We start from the raw sequence: 17,547 nt of genomic DNA on the forward strand, positions 1-17,547 counted from the left end.
ATTCATGGTTGCTCTACCAAGTGCTATACTGTGGCTTATTACTTGACTGCTTGTTCCTTTACTCTTGACGGTTGATCCTAAAATACAGAAGCTATCTTTTTTTTTTTTTGGTGCCTTTGAGTCCTTGTTAACCCCTGGTGACTGCCTGGACTAGTTTCCAGGCTTTCCATAAGCCCTAAACACCTGGTTTTGTTGCTAAGCCTGAGGCCAGGGTGTACGGTTGAGCCTGTATCTTCATTATGTTGACTGTGTTGTTGATTTTATCTTGGCTCCTATCTTTGTTGTTTATTGTTTTTCTGATGTTTTTATCTTGTTTTTATTCTCTGTTAGCCACCCAGAATCATATGTTTGAAATGGGTGGCCACATAAATGGAATAAATAAATAAATAAATAAATAAATAGATTTCTATGTACTCCATCTGTTGATGTCCATGTATACAGGTGTCATTTTGGTTGTTTAAGACAGTGTTAGCAATGAAGAAATCATTAGATTGGAAGAAATCAGTGTATCATCCTCCTGCTTCATTTAGGTTTCTTAAGCCATACAACTACATTTTCCCCTTAATATCTTCAACTTTGGCATTCCAGGTTTTAATCATAAGCAGCATATCTTGCTTCCATGTTCTGTTAATTTCCAATTGAAATTGATCATAAAACTCAACACCCTCTTCTTCTTCTGCATTAGTGGTTGAACCATAACATTGGATAATTGTAATGTTAAAGTCTTGACTGCGATCTGATCTGAGGGGCCCATGATCTGGCACTATACCATCAATCATTTTATACTTCCTATCCATGTGGTTTTATTGGTAAAAGTGCAGAAGTGGTTTACCACTGCCTTCTCCCATACAGTATGAATTGATTCCTTTGCTGTTGTCACTAAAGCGATCATCTGCCTCTAGCATCTTTCTATATTGCTGTTGCCCAGTATAGGTGCTTGGTTGTTTTAACTGGGCAGCTAAGATGACCTTCACCCCTTAGGTGATTCTACTGAGAATATATACTCTTTGCATACACTCCTGGTATTCTTCTCTCATCCCTCCCAGGAACACCCCCCACCATGATGAGGCAGCACAGCAGGACTTCGGGGGGAGTTGATAGGCATACCAATCTGTAATTTGAATGTGCTTTTGTGCCTTCTGTTTACTTTAGATATGTTATACATTTTAAATATTATAAAGTTCTTCTATCTTTCACACTCTTAATCAGGCATAGTTTCAACTGAACTCTATGTGACTTAAATGTAAGAAAATATGATTGACTGTGAAAAAAACTAGCTATTCATTCTGTCTTCCCCATCTACATTTTCAAGCAGATTAGAAACTATGCTTATTCCAGCATATTAATAGTATGCATAATTGGCTTTTACTTGAAATATTTGGAATTGGTTTCTTCTGTGAATTGGAACTCTGGAAAAGTTCCCAGAAGTCCCATCTCTCAATTCTGTATGTTTGTGCACACCCTTAGAATGGAATCAGATAATGAGATAATGATGTCATCCTTTTTCCTTACGTGTCTTGTTTTCTTTCCATTTAAGATGAAAATGTTAAGTCTCTATGTAATGAAAGCTTTTGCAACGATGAAGCTAAGATGCTGTAATGGAAATCATCCCATGAATAAAAATATCTTCTTAGTCCTTAAATATTAAATATACAGAAAATGTAATTCTTGCCATTTTACTTCTAGCCTCTTGACTTCTAGAATGACTTTTACTGACTATGATCCTATAGATGAATTTACATTATTGCCTTACAAGCAGTAAATTATAGCACTGTAGCTATGATTGCTGTGTCAATTTTGAAAATGCAAATTACATTAGTGGATGCAAAAATGTTTGGGAAATGAAAATAGCAAAGATAAAACATATCCCTTTGAACCTTCAAAATGGCTATTAGGGGCAGACTCCTAAATCTAGCATATTTCTGAAAACCAAGTTCCATGGAATGAACCTGGTTTAAGATGAAACACTTAGATTCAGTGATTTGAGAGCAGTCATATAAATAATGATCAGTAAGAAACATTTTAAAGACAATCCAGGACTCAAAGTCTTGCTAGTCCATTTAAAATTCAGTGCCACTTCTTGCTAATATCAGGAATGCTGTTGCATATTTACTTCATACTTTTCCACCAAGTAAATGTTGTTTTTTCTTCTTTTTTTAAGTAAAGACTTTTGGAAACAAAGATAGGAAAGACTTACAGTACTGAGGCAGGCAGGGTTAGGGTCCCCAAGGGGCAGTTAGTAAGACAGTTTGGTTCTGGACACAGACAAGACAGGGGAAAAAAAGCAAGCAGTTTGGAATGAATATTTAAACAAGAAATTTTTAATCAGCATTGAAGCACTCTCCAAATTTAATTTATTAACACCTTTTTTTTAAATTAGCAAGGCTATATAAAAGAGGTAAACTGTTAACTTTACATTGAGAAAACAAATGCAGACACACCCTAATTTGAGAGTATGATCATAAAGTGTACATTTAATTGTTAGAATCTGTTGCAAACTTTCATTTAAATCAGAATTGATCCCAGATGAGAAAGTTTCTCCCCCCCCCCCACCCCAAGATTAAGAATACTGGACTGCATGGCACTGACATGAATTTGCTATTTTATTTTTGCCTCTGAGCTCTATTTAGGAAAGAGAAAAAGAAATATAAGGTAAAGAAAACAATATACTACCATATACTATCACTATAGAAATTATGTCAGAGGGCAAAACAGCAAAAATTATGTTATTAGGAAGAAAAAATGGAGGGGAGAACACTACATCAACTAGCCTTTTTGTCAGATGATATGACTTTCTTCAACAACTTTTTTCTTTCTCAGACTCTTGAAAAAAATATTCTGATGACTAATATATGCAAGATTCCTTCCAGCTCAAACTGGAAAATATTTTTGTTTAACTTACAGAAGGGGACTCAGTGTATCTCTATTGCGGCTTAATAATTAGAATTTTAATGAAATGATGGACCAGCTATTCTTAAAACTGCATTTTATAGATATGAATTTAGTATCTAGCCCTTGGCACAAGTTAAAGAATACCTATTCCTAAGTGTTTAATATATATACACATAATACATATCTGCATTTCCCAGAAGTCCTCTACACTTTACCAAGTATTACAGAATGCTTCCTAACTGAATCATTTGAAGAAAGCAGTGGGAAATAACATAAATAAAATACTAAAAACCTTCTAAATAGCATTCCGTTCAAGTGTTCAGAATCAGTAAGACCCTTGCTAGGAGAGCAGAACTGTCCTTCAAAATAATTGATTAACAAGGAAAAATAAGAAATGCTCTTCATCAAACAAACAAAAAGTATGCCTGACAAAGTATGGCTTTACTTTACACAGAATGTCATTTCAGGTTACAACCTAGTTACTAAACTTGAGCAAGAATGTATCTGAACAAGGAATTCTGAATGGAAGCCTTTTGCGGTAAGTGAATTCTGATTGTAAACTTGATCACACATAACACTTTCTGAAAATATGTCTTTTGAAGCTGTATTTTTCAAAGTTTGCCTTTAAGAATTTACACATCTGTGGAAAATTTAAGTTATTACAGAAACAGCACTTGGGAAGAAGTACTAATGACATTAATAGGATATTGGAGTAAAGACCTGTAAATAGATTTATTAATGTAATTCTTGCAGTTAGTCAACCTAATAGATTGAAGGAAATCCTGTTCTGAATGGGGTTGCACTGAACATGTTCACAGTTTGGGAGGGCTCCTTGATATCCAATTATCACTGGATTTATTTTTGATGGCTGTGATCAGGAACATGTTTATACAGTTGCAACTAGTATACCAACTACCTTTCTGAACTAGTCCTGTTTGTACTCTCTGCTTTTTATTGTTGAAAGTCACCCTGGGTTGTTGGAATAAACAGAAATGTAGTATATAGATAAATAAAATAAAGCAAAGCAAAAAAAACAAAACAAAACAATACACACTTGAGAGAAAAAGTAATTGAATCCAGTGGTTTTTTTAAGAAAATACCATAGAATTGCACTATAAATCAATTAGTATGAAGCTGCTGTCATCTTGACAAGGTCCACTCAAAAGATACTAGAACAAGAATTACTGCATTGCAATATAAGTAGCTGCGCTTTTTCTATTTGTGACAATCTGATAAATGTTTTGGGAATCTGTGAATATAAAAGTATCTTATTTTTATAAGTATTTATTTCTGAATTTGATAAAGCTAGTCAACCTTTAATGGATAGAAATATTAAATACCTCTAATACACACTGTTAGATATATGTTAATGTAACAGTGTGTATTAGAGGTATTTAATATCTCTATCTATTAAAGGTTGACTAGCTTTATCAAATTCAAAAATTAATATAATAAACTGAGTTTAGTTATTATAATGAAAATTCATTGAAAGTGATGTATTAATAGCACCTTAAAAAAAACAAAACAACCATCCCTAAGTAGCTGTAGCTCCTCTTCTGTTCCTAAACCTAAACTTTTTTATTTGGAAAAGGACTGTTTATTCCCTGCCAGGATATGCCAGTTCTACTGACCACCTCTCATTCTACATGACCTGGAAGCAGTTCACTTGCACTTCCTTTCTCCACATTTCTCCACATTATCTAAACCAGTTTCTGTTTAGTACTGTGTGGATTCCACAAAGTAGGAATCTAAACAGTCTGGAAGCCTACATTAGCAAATGTATGTAATTCAAAGGATGCAGACTTGTTTTCTATCTGATAGTTTATTATAACCTCACATTCAATTCTTTAATCAATGTACATTTTAGGCAGTCATTCCTTGCAGCTAAGTTATCTGAGGATGGAGTAGAGTGGGGGCAAAGTGTGATATCTAAAAAACATTTCCTCAATGCTATATTGAACTTTTCCTAACTTGGAATCTTCTAGATGGGTTAAACTTCACTTCCCATTAATTTCCTACTCATTAGTGTTGATAATTCAAAATGAGGAATTAGGGAATTAAAATACAAAGCATCTGAAGGGCATCAGGTAGGAAGGTCTGCAAGAATTAAATGTTTAATCTATATAGAAAGTAACTGATATTAATAAACATGCACCCTTCACTTAGAATAGCTATTTTTAGCAATTCTAACCATACTAACTAGACATAATAAACATTTTTATGTGAAACATACTTGAGGTTGGATTAATGAAAACTGAAGTTATAATAATGGCATTTTGATATATTTGCTATCTTCCAGATAGGAGAACCATTACCAGGATATATAGTCTTGTGATAAAATATTCATCCCCTTTTCTAATTTGCTAAATTTTTGTGTATCTTTGCAACTGATTGTCCTCAGAGCTTCATGCAGGAGTCTGATGGACAAACACTACCAAACAGCAGAGGTTTTTCAAAATTTATTTTCAGGACAGCATGGTTTGAATTTGTATGGTGAGAACTTCATTATCATAATAATGAAAGCCAAAGCTTATTAGATTTATACATAAATCAGTTCTGATTGTTCAATGACCTAATAATAACTATAATAACAATAACTACCCTAGTTATCCCTTTAATTGAATTAACTGAATCAAGGAGTAATTATTTTTCTATACTGTTGAACACCTTGTTTATGAAATAAATGAAACAAGCACCAACCTTTAGTGTTATCTGTTCACTAAGAGTTATTCTGTATATCATTAGGGCTCATGAGAAGCTCTGATAATATTCAGTGGCAAAAATATGCAAAAATTCCAAAAGGGAGTGAATATTTTTTCACAGAACTATATTCATTTTAGAAATCCAACTTTAAGTGCATTGTTATTTATCATATAGAAATACCATGTCTCCAAAAATCCATTTGTAAGGTAATGATGTTGTCAAGTTCTTCCAAAATACACAACATACAAAATTGCAATCCATTTCTTTTTGAGTCAAAGCAATGTGAGCATATGTACTAAGCAGCACTTATAAATAGCATTAACATTTCTAATTTGTTTTACTAATATAAGGATAAAACTTATTACCTCAATGGATCCTGGTTCAACTTTGACTATTTCTTTTGTGCGATTTTCATTGCTAAGACTTGGAGGGCTGTGTGAAGCTAAGGCATTCTCTATAAATTTCTTGTTCAGGATTCTGGCAGCGTTTTCTGTTAGAGTGTATCCTGGAGGAACAGATAAATCTTGCCTGATACTTATTTCACCTGTTTCATCTTTTTGTGGTTCTGTGCCCAAACGGAGAGGACTGGGCGACCTGCCACGTATGCTTGTGCATATATCTTGCATAGGCCCAGGTTCTGGCCTGGGTTCTGCCGATCTTGACCTGCTGCTGGACCTGGAGCATCTTTGGAAAGTATCATAAGCTATAGGGGTATGGTCAATGATATTGAATAGACTTGAGAGACCATCATTTATTGTAGTATGAACTGGACTCTCTCTTGTAGTGGTGGATCTGGCCCAAGCAGATTCACTAAATCCTTTCTGAGGTGTGCTTGGTAATGTCCGGTTAATTGGCTGATCTGTTTTGGAACAAACTTTTTTCTGTAATTTTGGGGAGCCGTATTTGGGAGAGCAACATGTCCGTTCATATTTGCCCTGGATCTTTTCAATAGCAGTAGCCATTTGCCTGCTTCTTAAACTTCTTGATGGTGATGAAACAGGTGTAGACCCCCCTTTTGGTGTCAGACATTTATGTGGACTGCTAGTTATTGTACGCAAAGTGTCTGTCTGTAAGCCCACACTGATTGTTTGAGTAGTCTGTGTCCCCATTGTTCTCATCCCATTAGTTTGACAAGCTGTATCTCTGAACTGAAGATCTGTTGAGCTTGAATGTATTGCATTTCTGACAGAAAAAGCTACCTCTTTCATATCATCACTCATGTTTTTCGACAGCTCCAGATTGTGCAAGGATGAGGCAAAGCCCACTGTAGTGCAGATAGGATGTTCAATCGGATGAAGTCCAGTTTCTAGGAAATCATTATGATGTTTGGAGAGGTCACAAGACCATCGTCCAAACACTTCTGATGAAGCGCTTTTTATTTCACCCACATTTCCCTTAGCTTTGGTCACAGGAAATAAAAAGTCTGTCTCAGGCTGATTTTTCCCTTCATTGCCAGTGACAAGTGAATTATCAAACCTGCGAACAGCTGGTGGACTATGGAAGACTCTAACTCCTATTTTTTCTGTAACAATGTGGCTCCTCAATGACTGTTTCTGGCAGTGTTCAGGACTTGTCATGGTATTAGTTGTCATAGTAACACTTGTGGTAAGGTACCATGAAGATGGCTGGAATGGATCTGGAACAGAATTATTTCCTGTCTTTCCCATCTCTGTCCTTTCTGCCCATGTATCTGAAGGCCTTTCTAAAGCTCCACTCTGGCTTCTGGTATTATTATAATCCCAATTTTTGTTAAATTCCTCTATGTACTTCAAATCATCAGGAGATAATGGAGGTGTTGTATCTTCTTTGGTATTAGAGGATGGTATAGACTTTTCAGGAAGAAAGGGAGAAATGTCCATCAAACGCTTGAACTCTGACATAGAGGAAACTGACATTGCCCTGAAGGAAGGAAGGAAGGAAATTATATGAAAATCCTTTAAAAAATACCGATCCATCCCAACTTTAAATTGTAGATTTCATTTTGAGTGTTGGATGCTTGTGCATAAAATGTAATAAACAAACAAATAACATACAGTTGTCATGGAAAGATTCTAAGAGTAATTTTCAAATAGATCTGAGCTCACTGCATATATAGGTAAGTGTATTAATATACCACAGAGTTCATTTTGTGATTTCTTTCTCTCGTTCATCTTTACTCACCTTTGTAGATTTCCCTTGTGCATTTCTTCTTCCTGGAGGTAAAATAAAGAGTTAATTTTGATCTTGCATATATGTGTATCTGTTGCTGTATTTGCGTTAATTTACTTAATTGTTCAGATACCTGAAAATCCTTTGAAGAATGTATCAAAATCCTCTCTACATATTTTGATAATTAAAAGTGAATCACTGCCTTAAATGCATGTGTATAAATAATTCACCATTTGATTAACTAAAGTCTTCCTTGCATTGTGAAAAAAAGATTGATCATAGCCTTCTGTTCTCAAATGTCTTTTAATTACAATAAAATGATCATAAAGACAAATGGTATATATTAGAAATCATATTTGCATGTATAAACCTCCTTTTCTATGTTATTGTATTTGATATTAACAATCTAACAATGTTAAGATTTGAACTAAAAATCTACTTTTGGGGCACATTGTTTCATTATTATTCACTATACATGACACTAGCTGAAAATGATTGCTATTATGTGTGTAGCAGGGCTCTCTTCATGTTGGAAATACTATAAAGACATTTGCTATACCACAGGAAATACTTCTCTGCTCTAATTTATATGACTAAGTTTTAAAAACTCTTGTTTTGTTGAAGCAGAGTTAAAAAGATACTGATTTGGGGTCTTAGTAAAATATTCAAATGTTAGATAGCATCCACAATATGAGAGCTAAAAAACTGCTGTTATTAAAAGCCCAGAGGAAGGAATTATATTTCCTAATTTTTCTTTATGGACTGAGGTTCAGTAAAATTGTGATAATCTGTTCGCATATGTGTGATGATGTCTAAATAGGGCTGCTTCATGAAAAAAATTCTGTGAGCTTATGTTCAGAGTTAGATCATACCCATAATCAGCCCTAGGTGACAAAAGAAACAATATTGTAGCATTTCCCTAGGAAAAATTTAGAAGTATGCTAACAGATGTGATCTTCATTCTCACACATATTCTACCCTGCAATAGCACCTATCTATTGTCCTCTGTGAGTGTACACTTGCTGCTTAAAGTCACATTTCATGACATCTGAAAACCTACCTGGTATGAAAAAAATATCTACAGAACTGATAGCACCATTTGATAGCACTAATGCAAAAGAAAAGAAAGTCCCTTAAACATTGTTTGCTCACTTAAGGATATGCTCTGTTTGTTTATTGATATCAATTAGCTCCTAGTAAATTTATGGATAAGAAGCCATTAATTGTATATTCTCATCACAAAGCCATAGTCTCTCTCTTTTCCCACTGAATTTCTCTTAAAAACCCACCAGGCCAGGAAACTGATGGGATGTTACATTCTGCTCCCTTCCAACCCATGCCTGAGCAATATTAATGTAACAACACCAACATAATCCACAACTTAGAGGTCCTTAAACTCTGACTGCTGCTCTGGAGGGTTGAAGTTTGGAGGGGGTTTGGACAAGACCATGTTCTTACTCTGCCTGGACAAGTTGTCTTTCTGTGCTGTTCCATGACTAGCCATCTTGATTGTCACAGTGGCATGGTTGTCACATTAGCAGCCATGTCCAGGCCTGGCTTCAGACTCCTCTTGAACCTGCTGCTGCCTTTTCTGTTCACCTACTGTACTCTGATTGCCACCCCTTTTTTTTCTGACCCTGCCTGTCCTCCCAGACTAAGTAACAGATAAAAGCCCCAAGTTTTAATAGCAATCGTAGTAGCAGAGTGATAGTTCAGGTTTTATTCAGTAGTGACGGTGCCTACAAGACACTGTTAGCCTGGGGCTTTAGCTGCTACTTCAGCAGCAGAGGAGAAGGTGTCACATGAAGAAAAGAAGGTGATAATGAGTGGGGTAGATGAGCAGAATAGGCAGCAGCAGGCTTGAAATTTCTTAGAACTCCTGTCCTGTCCTATATGATAAAAGCTGCTGTGTGACAATCAAAATTATTGGCCAGGAATATAATGGAGAGCTGGCTTCTGATAGGATTTTGAAGGCCTGATGACTCACATAGAAAATTGCCTAGTGTAAAAAGTTCTACACAATTGCAGAATGTTTAATTCTTTTATCAATATGATCAATATCATCAGTATCATTCATGGGGAGTGGGGCACAAGGATTAATTATTTTAAGAGGTCACGGCACCACAAAGTTTCAGAAACCCTATCAAAGCACCATTTGAGGCTTTATTTGTATTAATAGCATAGTGACTTTTTTTTAAAAAAAACACCATGAAATAAGAGCGGTATCATTTTTATACCTTTTGTTTTGAAGTAAATTCAGTAACACACAATCACAGCAATACTATTGGCAACAATAATTCATTCTCTATGGATAAAGAACACCCACTTCCCAAATTAAAACAAAAAACAAACAGAACATTTTTCTTTTAGTGCACCACCCTGCACTTACTATCTTTAAGACAAGCCCTGAGGCTCTTCTAAATGTTTGTCATAAAGATGGCCCAGTAATTAGCTGGAAACATGACTAAAACACTGAATGGCAGCAGCAAGGTTGCTTCCCTTACTGTAAAATAATTGGTGAGAATAATATTTTGATACTTAACCTTAGGTCTGGATTAAAAATTTACATTTTTTTGAAAAGGTTACTGGATCACATGACTATATTTCAGATAAAATCTAGCTGACTGGCCCACATGGCCCTAAATCTGTTCTATATTAGAGTTACCAAGTCAGTAATGCTTTTCATGCTTTTAATTAATGAAGTTTTCCAGTATCTTTCCAGCTTCCACTTTTGTTCTGAAGCCTAATGAACCAAATTGCATAACAAATTGCTGAATTCTGTAAAGCATCACATCATGTACACAACCTGACATTTTTTTGATCAGTGGACAGGACTAGACCAGTGGTTCTCAAACATTTTGGTCTCATGACCCCTTTATATTCTTAAAAATGATTGTGGACCCCAAAGAGCTTGGGTTTATTTATTTATTTTCAAATGTATATATGCTGCCCATCTAGCTGTACAAGTGATTCTTTATGTGGGTTATATCTATCAATATTTACTGTATTAGAAATTAAAACTGAGAAATTTTAAAAATATTTATTTATTTGACTTTGCTAACCCCCCTGAAAGGGTCTTGTAGAACCCCAGGGGTTCCAAGACTATACTTTGAGAACTGCCGCACTAGATCAATAAGGTGCACTGGCTTACAGAAAACAGTCTGGAAAGATCTATAACCAAGCAGAAGGTCAAATAAAGAACATGTCCATTTATAGCATTAAGGTTGTTTAGTTCAAAAACCAAGTCAACTTCTCTATGAAGTTGACTCTGAACCACATAATTAACTTTACCCAGGAGGAGACAGCTTTAATGAAGGGCAGTTCAAGACACAGCACCCAATACAAGAGCATCATTCTACCAGGAAGCTTAGACTGGGAATTTAACTGTTCAGTGTTAGGTACCAGACTGTGTACAGTTGCTGCTGAAGTTTCCCGCCACTTAAGTACTATTTGTTTTGGGACCTTGAGAATATGACAGTGAAAGTGACAAGGAATGGCAGATACATAATTAGGTTCTGAAGGATAGCTGCATTGCCAGAATGGACTCCTACAGAACATGCAAAGGGCAAAACAGCAACTGCCTTGGCCTCCAGTTTAAACTTGTGAGCAAACTCTTAAATTATGTCAACTTCTATGAGAATATTTCAGCTCCAAAAGTTGCCATCCACAAGAATGTAGCATGAATATCTCCCATAGAATGCTTTTTTTCTCTTCCAATGGAATTCACTACAAGCCCAGGAGCGGAAATATAAGAAGAGAATTGGATCACCTAGTCAGTGTTCCCCATGGAGAACTTTCCTATCTTATCAAGAACACCTTGTTCTGGTGCTGAGATAAGTAACATCCTCAAGTCCATGGAAGAGCTTATATTTGCCATGCAACTGCAAGCCCCTCTGGACAATATAAAGATCCATCTAATTTTCTTCAAATTAGAACCCCCTTCCCCTAACTTCTCTAATATACATATTGGTATGCTGAAATTTGCCTTAAAATGATTCAGGGAACTGTTCAAATTTTAACATATCTGTTATTGTGTACATGTGTGTGTATGCATGTATACATATACATACACACACATATACATACATATATAATCGCTGTTCTGTAGTATTTTGTGAAACCCTTTCCCCTTGATTTAGGTATTTGCCTAAGGATGCAAATACCCAAATAAATAAAATAAATAAATATTCAAAGATGAATATACATTAAGGATATCTACAAGAACAGGCCGCCTAGAGAGCAGCACAAGAAGGCATATTTTCCCATCATTTGTATAGTTTCACTACTTCAAAAATATTATTTGACTACTTTACTACTTTATGTATAGTGCTTAGCTTTACACATTACTGATATTTCATTTCAGTTCACAGTAGGTAATAAAAATAAAGATGAGGATGAAGTTGCCACTGGCTTATAAACTATAGGCATTTGATGAAAACATTTTGTCATGAATAGCATACTTTTACCATAAAAGTCAAGGCACATTTACCTCATTTACACAAGTTAAGAATCTCTCTCGTTCCAATTTCTGAGACTGTGGTTCATCAGAATCATCTGGAGAATCAAGGGACAATGTATCTAGAAATAGGTTTTCTGTGGCAGTGCATCTGTCACTTTCTTTCAATTTAGACAGTGATCGATCCTCAAATTGCATGGTGTCTGAATCAGAATAGGACCTTGACCCCAATGGATGAGGCACATGATGGTTCCCTTGGTTTGAAAATGAATGAAAGGCAGTTTCTTTTGAATCAGAAAGGATGCTGTCCCCCCTTGATGGATTTACTTTCTGAGGCTGAGAAAGAGATTAATAATGGACAAAAAATTAATACAGACTGAGAGTTCTTAAGAAAGAGAGAGAAAGTATGCAAGGTCTATCTTAGTATTTCAGGCTACTTTATTCCTTTCTATTACTGCATCTTTTTTTTATATTAGCATTATTTATATGAAACTTAATTATTGTATTGTTATAATAAATAAAGGCAGAGATTAAAATTGTACATTGGTTAGACTAAATGAAACTTGTATCTGAATAAATACTAGAAAGGGTTGCACTGCTACTGTTGCATTAAAATACTATTTTCCTGTACTTGCTTTAGGGTAAAAGTTGGAGAGGGGTAAAATGAATGTGATAAAAAGTCTAAACCAGTGAATGCCTCTGTGCAGGCACTACTGTCGCAGTTTGGATGGAAAATTAATCCTGGCAACAGTATTCTATTTAGACTTTTAAATATATGCTTCTTTGTTGACTTTGTATGCAGGAAGAAACCCCATGGACACTATATTGTGTGGATATTGTACATCTTTCCGCTTGATGGAGTTAGTACCACCATGTTTAGGACAGTGAACACTTTCTGAGATGCATATTGCCATAGGGCGAGTCTTGCAGTTAGCCTGAGTGCTAAATAGCTTGCAGGAATTAAATGCGCTGAATTTAAGACCAATGTAGGCATTTACTAAATGAATATTGTTTAGGTTTTGGCATTACGTTTTATGTTTATATGTAACATACTGGAATAATAAAAAGCTTCTCTTCATAATTAGAGAACAAGAAAAATGAACTGTGAAACATGTAATATGAAAACCTAAAAACTTGCAGCTGCAGACAGGATAAAATTAGGTTTGATGTGTCTCAGGAGATAACACTATAACAGTGAATTTGAAAGAGAATAGTCTTATTCCTTTAAAATGTAGGTCAATGTTCTTATATATATAAGCTAGTACTATTACCCCAAATGATGTACGCTTTGTATAATTGGAAATGTTTCTCTTTTCTGTAACATGACCTAACTTGTCAGAAGTAAAATGGTTAAGAATTATAAATCAACACATATTAGTTATGGTCTTGGCCTCTTATTTTTAATGTTGTTTTTAGTGTCATTATCTGTTAGATTTACATGCAGCCTTTTCTCCAGAAGCTCATGGGGGTCTTCATTTTATTCCTACTCTTACAGTCTTGTGAGGTAGACTGGTCTGAAAGTGAATGACTCTCCTGGATCAGCACCTTAATCACTACCATATGTTGACTCCCATTTGTTTTTAAATGTTTCAAATTATTGCCTCTTTTTTTCTTGTGTATGTTGCATATCCAGACACTGAGTTTACAGAGATTCACAAATGGTGTCCACAGAAAGTGTCATTTGGCTGTTAAAAAGTTGCTGAATTACGGGCAATGATATATCTGAAAATATCCTGCCCTACAAGTGTTGTTTCATTATTAGTACATATGCTTGTGTGTATATATATATATGAGGCAAATTCCAGATTTTCAACTGCTATTCTGTAACTGATCCGCCCATAGTCTAGTCTCCTTTTTAGTTTTCTCACATGTCAGTGGAAGCTAAGCAAAGTATTCCATTTTGGGGATAGGAAAACTCAGCCAGTGGTAGAAAAGCATTTTAATTATAATTTCAAAAGCCAACAAGATATGAAGTGATTTTGTAGTATTTTTACTGGAGGTAGAAGATCTATTATTTTCAGTTGTAGTTAGATTTATTGTTGTAGCAATCTATAAATTTTCTAAGTACAGTTTATTTATAAAATAAAGGATTAGTGATCATGCACATGAATCTTTGGAAACTGTGTATTAGCCTTCTTGAACATTCATTATGAAAATCAGGATCACAAAATCTAAATAATTCATGGACAAAAATTTAGGCTGGAAAATATCTGGTATGTGAAAACATGTATCTGTGTAAAATTTCTATTGAAGAGATGTATATTATAATGTACAGGCAGGATAATCCCATTATTTCATAAATTTTTGCAACTGGCCATCAGATATAAGGTGGCTCAGTTATTTAGGAAGTTTCATCACTGTCTAAGATAAAGACTCATAACATAAATATTTAAAGCAGGCATCTCTGAGACTAAAGTACCCACCTATAAAATAAATTTTAAAAATGTATCTAATAAAGTGAAGGCTAGTCCATAAAAGTTCATGTTATAATTAACTGGTTAGTCTTTAACATGGCAGAAAAATTTTCTGCTTTTGTTGCAAAAGGCTATCATGATTGCAAAATCTGAATTCTCCTGGTTCCATATAGGGTCATAGAAACTTCAAAATACACTTATCTCCTGCAGCTGAACACCTCTAAGTGCATATGTTGCAGTTTACAACTGCTTTCCTGTTAAAAATTTTACTTATGATGAGAATCTCAAGAAAAATAAGCACTGCGGATTTTGGTTTTCAAAAGTAAAGGAAAAACATGTGAGGTCTAAGAAGCAAAGTAATATTTCTGACAGAAATGAAATGAAAAAGGAAAGAAACTTAATTTTTAACAAATTTCCCAAGTACTAGTAAGAGTGCTTTTTATTTGGTTGTAGACTTTGTAGAAGGAGAGCCATGGTAGACTATGGTGGCAACAAACTGGAAGGTGTTTGATAGCACCTCTTCCGATTAACAAATTTTACTGAAGGGCATAAATATAATATGCCTTTGGAGCAGTCAGTCCCCAAGATGTATCTTGTCTTAGTCAGAAGATTGCAGCGTACCTGTTCTACCCTCCTGAGCAGATCTTTTTTTTGCCTCTCCCACTCTCGCCGGTCTTTGTCCAGCCGTTCTAGAAGCTCTACCTTTTCTCTTTTCCAGTTTTTCTCATTGTGCTGAATTTGCCATTGCAAGTCCATTACTAATCGATGACTCTCTGCCAAGAGTTTCTTGTGTTCTTCTCTCTCCCTCTTGAAAGCTGTTGTGGCATCAAAACCAGTCTGACTCTGTGCTTTTTCATTCTTCCCTTCCAGCTGTAAATTAAAACAAAACTTCAAGAAATGAAAATATTAGAATTTGCTATGAAATTTGACATATGCTTTAACATTTAAAACATTTTGATTTCAAAGGACAACTATAAAATGGGAACCATGTTTATCTAACTGATAGTTTAAGATTGCAATTCAATTAAATATCTCACTGAAGTTCATGATTCATGGCTCAGAATGTATACTATCTCTGCTGCTCTATAGCACAAAGAAAGTACTACAATCTTATAGTTCCCTTGGGGTATTTTCTGAGCTACAAACCAAATGTAAATGTATTTCATGTACCAACCTTCTTTACCTGACTACACCAGCAATACTACATCACAAATGGGAAAACCGTGGTTGTGCAATATGAACTGTGTGAAAAAAATAATCTGAGTTACCCAATGCCAATGACAGCATAGGATCACAGAGGTGCAGTGCCAGTCCAAGCACCAAAGCACCATGTGGAAGTGCCCTCATTCTAAAGCAACAGACAGTCTACAGAGTAATTCAGGGGGAAGATCCAGCATTTCACAAATCTTGCTGGCAAGTTGAAACACAAGCTCTGCCCCTTTTTATAACTTATGATAACACCATACATCCCTAGGGAGTGGAACTTGTGTCATAAATAATTTTTAAAATTTTGTGCCTTCAAGTCAGTATTTGATTCCTGGTGACTGCATGGACAAGTCCTTGCAGGTTTTTTGGAAGTGGTTTGCCCTTGCCTCCTTCCTAGGGCTGAGAGAGAGTGACAGACCCAGAGTCACCCAGCTGACTTTGTGCCTAAGGCAGGACTAAAACCCAGTCTCCCAGTTTCTAGCCTGATGCCTTAACCACTACACTAAGCTGGCTCTCGTAATGTTTTCAAAATGTTGATGAAATCAATCAGACCCTGCACACATCTCTGCTGGGACCTGTACCTCACTTACAGCCTTATATCCTTTGACTCAAATTATGGGAAGAACCATACCTGCTCCATCTGACACTTCAGTTTAGTCCATTCCATTTCCCATGCAGCTTTGTCAGTGGCATATTGTTGTTGCAAATCAAGACGTTCTTGCTCATCATCTTGGAGTTCTGACTGGAAGTTATCCAACAATATTTTCAGGGCATGCAAGAGTCGACTATTTTCCTTTGCCTGAAAAAAGCAAAGCTATTAGCAGTTCTGAAATATCGTAAATCAACCACCACTTTACAGACCTTTGGATCAAAAGTCTTCTCTCCCCATATATTTGTAAGCTTCAAAAAGGAGGATGTTCTGGAAAAAATGAATATTCAGCAAGTCCATAAAAGACTTGCCAATGGTGCTTCTCCCCAATTAATAATAAATTTTAACACTGTGATTGAACTAATTAATTTTTAGGATAGATAGTCATTTAAAAACAGTATATAGTATATTGGTCCCTAGCACACAGAAAATGGAGGCCTTCGTTTCCTTTTCAGAACTTTTTCCTGCTAGTTTTTGGAAGCGGTGAAACTTAAAATGTCATGTTTATTTTTCCAATAAATTTATTATATTAGAGATAAAGTCAGAATTTAAGAAATAATAGCTATTTCATATGCCTTAGTATCTATTCTGCCTCTCTCACTAAGCACACTAGTGTTTGGTCCTGCCTTTGCAGGCTGACACTGCACTGTATCTTATTTTCTGCTACATTCATGTTTCACAAGCACAAGGTGCTTTGCATGATGTTCTTTCTTCATTTTATCCTCAGTCCTAGTCCGTTATCTTAACTCCTACACCAAAGCATGAAGAGGACTGCATTTTAACTTAGCTAAATGGCATGGTTTTTGCAATGCTCCAGCAAGAGTAAATGTCTAATAAGGCCTGCACCCAATACATGCATGTTTTTGTACTTTCTTGTTCATCCTTTCTATTTAGTCTTTAACTTTCAGTATTCCATAAAAATGGGATGCAGTCCCACAAAACAGCAATGTTCTAGAATGAGTAAGATCATCTTAGCATTTTTGTGTTTATTACATTAATAGATTGTTACTTCAGATCAAATGAAACAATTTATTTCAAGTGTGACTGGCAGGGAATCAATTGTTGAGGCAACTCTTTAT

General features: G+C 35.4%; 1 protein-coding gene across 1 annotated transcript in view; it reads right to left on the reverse strand.

The window, feature by feature from the left end:
• Window positions 1–17,547, reverse strand: part of MTCL1 (microtubule crosslinking factor 1) — a 119,351-nt gene that overhangs the window by 5,895 nt on the left and 95,909 nt on the right. Inside the window, 5 exon segments of the mRNA XM_088130690.1 lie at window positions 5,961–7,494; window positions 7,756–7,787; window positions 12,233–12,535; window positions 15,235–15,483; window positions 16,451–16,618. Of these exon segments, the coding sequence (XP_087986816.1) occupies window positions 5,961–7,494; window positions 7,756–7,787; window positions 12,233–12,535; window positions 15,235–15,483; window positions 16,451–16,618 (2,286 nt within the window).

The sequence above is a fragment of the Python bivittatus genome, unplaced genomic scaffold (genome assembly GCF_059951505.1).
Source record: "Python bivittatus isolate LINGU-HERP-01145 unplaced genomic scaffold, Pbiv_v1 ctg000840_np1212, whole genome shotgun sequence".
Taxonomy (NCBI): domain Eukaryota; kingdom Metazoa; phylum Chordata; class Lepidosauria; order Squamata; family Pythonidae; genus Python; species Python bivittatus.